Source organism: Carlito syrichta, unplaced genomic scaffold (genome assembly GCF_000164805.1).
Source record: "Carlito syrichta isolate Samal-C Ts95f unplaced genomic scaffold, Tarsius_syrichta-2.0.1 Scaffold118177, whole genome shotgun sequence".
In the NCBI taxonomy this organism is placed as follows: Eukaryota; Metazoa; Chordata; class Mammalia; order Primates; family Tarsiidae; genus Carlito; species Carlito syrichta.
In genome coordinates this window covers 12,625-13,473 of record NW_007062273.1, presented here as the reverse complement: position 1 = coordinate 13,473, position 849 = coordinate 12,625, and the positions used below count along the sequence as shown (strand labels likewise).

At 62.2% G+C, this 849-nt stretch overlaps 1 protein-coding gene across 1 annotated transcript in view; it reads right to left on the bottom strand.

Moving 5' to 3' along the window:
• The window catches only part of IGSF23 (immunoglobulin superfamily member 23), a 7,029-nt gene that overhangs the window by 2,946 nt on the left and 3,234 nt on the right, over window positions 1-849 (bottom strand). The window contains exon 2 of the mRNA XM_008047923.1: window positions 410-563. Within this exon, the coding sequence (XP_008046114.1) occupies window positions 410-563 (154 nt within the window). The remainder of the gene's footprint in view (window positions 1-409; window positions 564-849) is intronic.

The window sequence follows — 849 nt, the reverse complement described above, 5'->3', positions numbered from 1 at the left end:
TTATTGTAGAGATGAGGTCTGGCCAAGTTGCCCAGCCGGGTCTCGAACTCGTGGGCTCAGGCAATCCACTCCTCAGCCTCCCAAGGCACGGGATTACAGGCTGAGCCACCAAGCCCGGCTGGGTGCTATTGTTATTGCCTCCATTTTGCAGATGGGCAAACTGAGGCACCAAGAAGGGAAGTGGCTTGCCCACAGCCTCACTGCTGGTGAGCACCAGAGCTGGGATGCAGACCCAGGCAGTCTTCTGTGTCCTTGTTCCCATTATGCCGTTTTGGAAACTGAGTCAGAGGGGTCGCTTGGGAGTTCCCATCCCCCCTTTGACGGGGCTGTGGTGTGGTCTCTGTCTCCGTCAGAGCAGGCCCTGTGCCTCGTGGGGCCGAGCGGGCGGAGGGCGAGGGGCACGCAGTACCTTTGGCTCTGGAAGATGGTGAAGACCGCACCTGCGACCAGGGCCACGGCGCCCAGAACCCCGGCCACGAGCAGCCCGATGGCAGGTCCTCCCGACAGGGAGAAAGTGGGGTCCGGCTCGATGGGCTCAGGGTCCGTGGGGTCCACACTGGCTTCTGGGGACCAAGGAGGGGCAGGATTAGAGGAGCCACCCTCCCTCCCTTTGAACCCCGCCATTCTGTCTCCCAAGTGCCTCTTTAGTCCACCCCGGCCTCCCCAGCCTCCACTCTCCACCTCGGCCTCCTCCTTGCTCTCCTGCTGCTGGCCAGCCTCCACCCACTTCCCCACCACATGGAAGCCAGATGGGTCTTTTTTTTTTTTTTGAGTTGGAGTCTCACTCTGTCGCCCAGACTGGAGTGCAGTGGCCGCTCCCGGCCACCGCAGCCTCGACCTGCTGGGCTC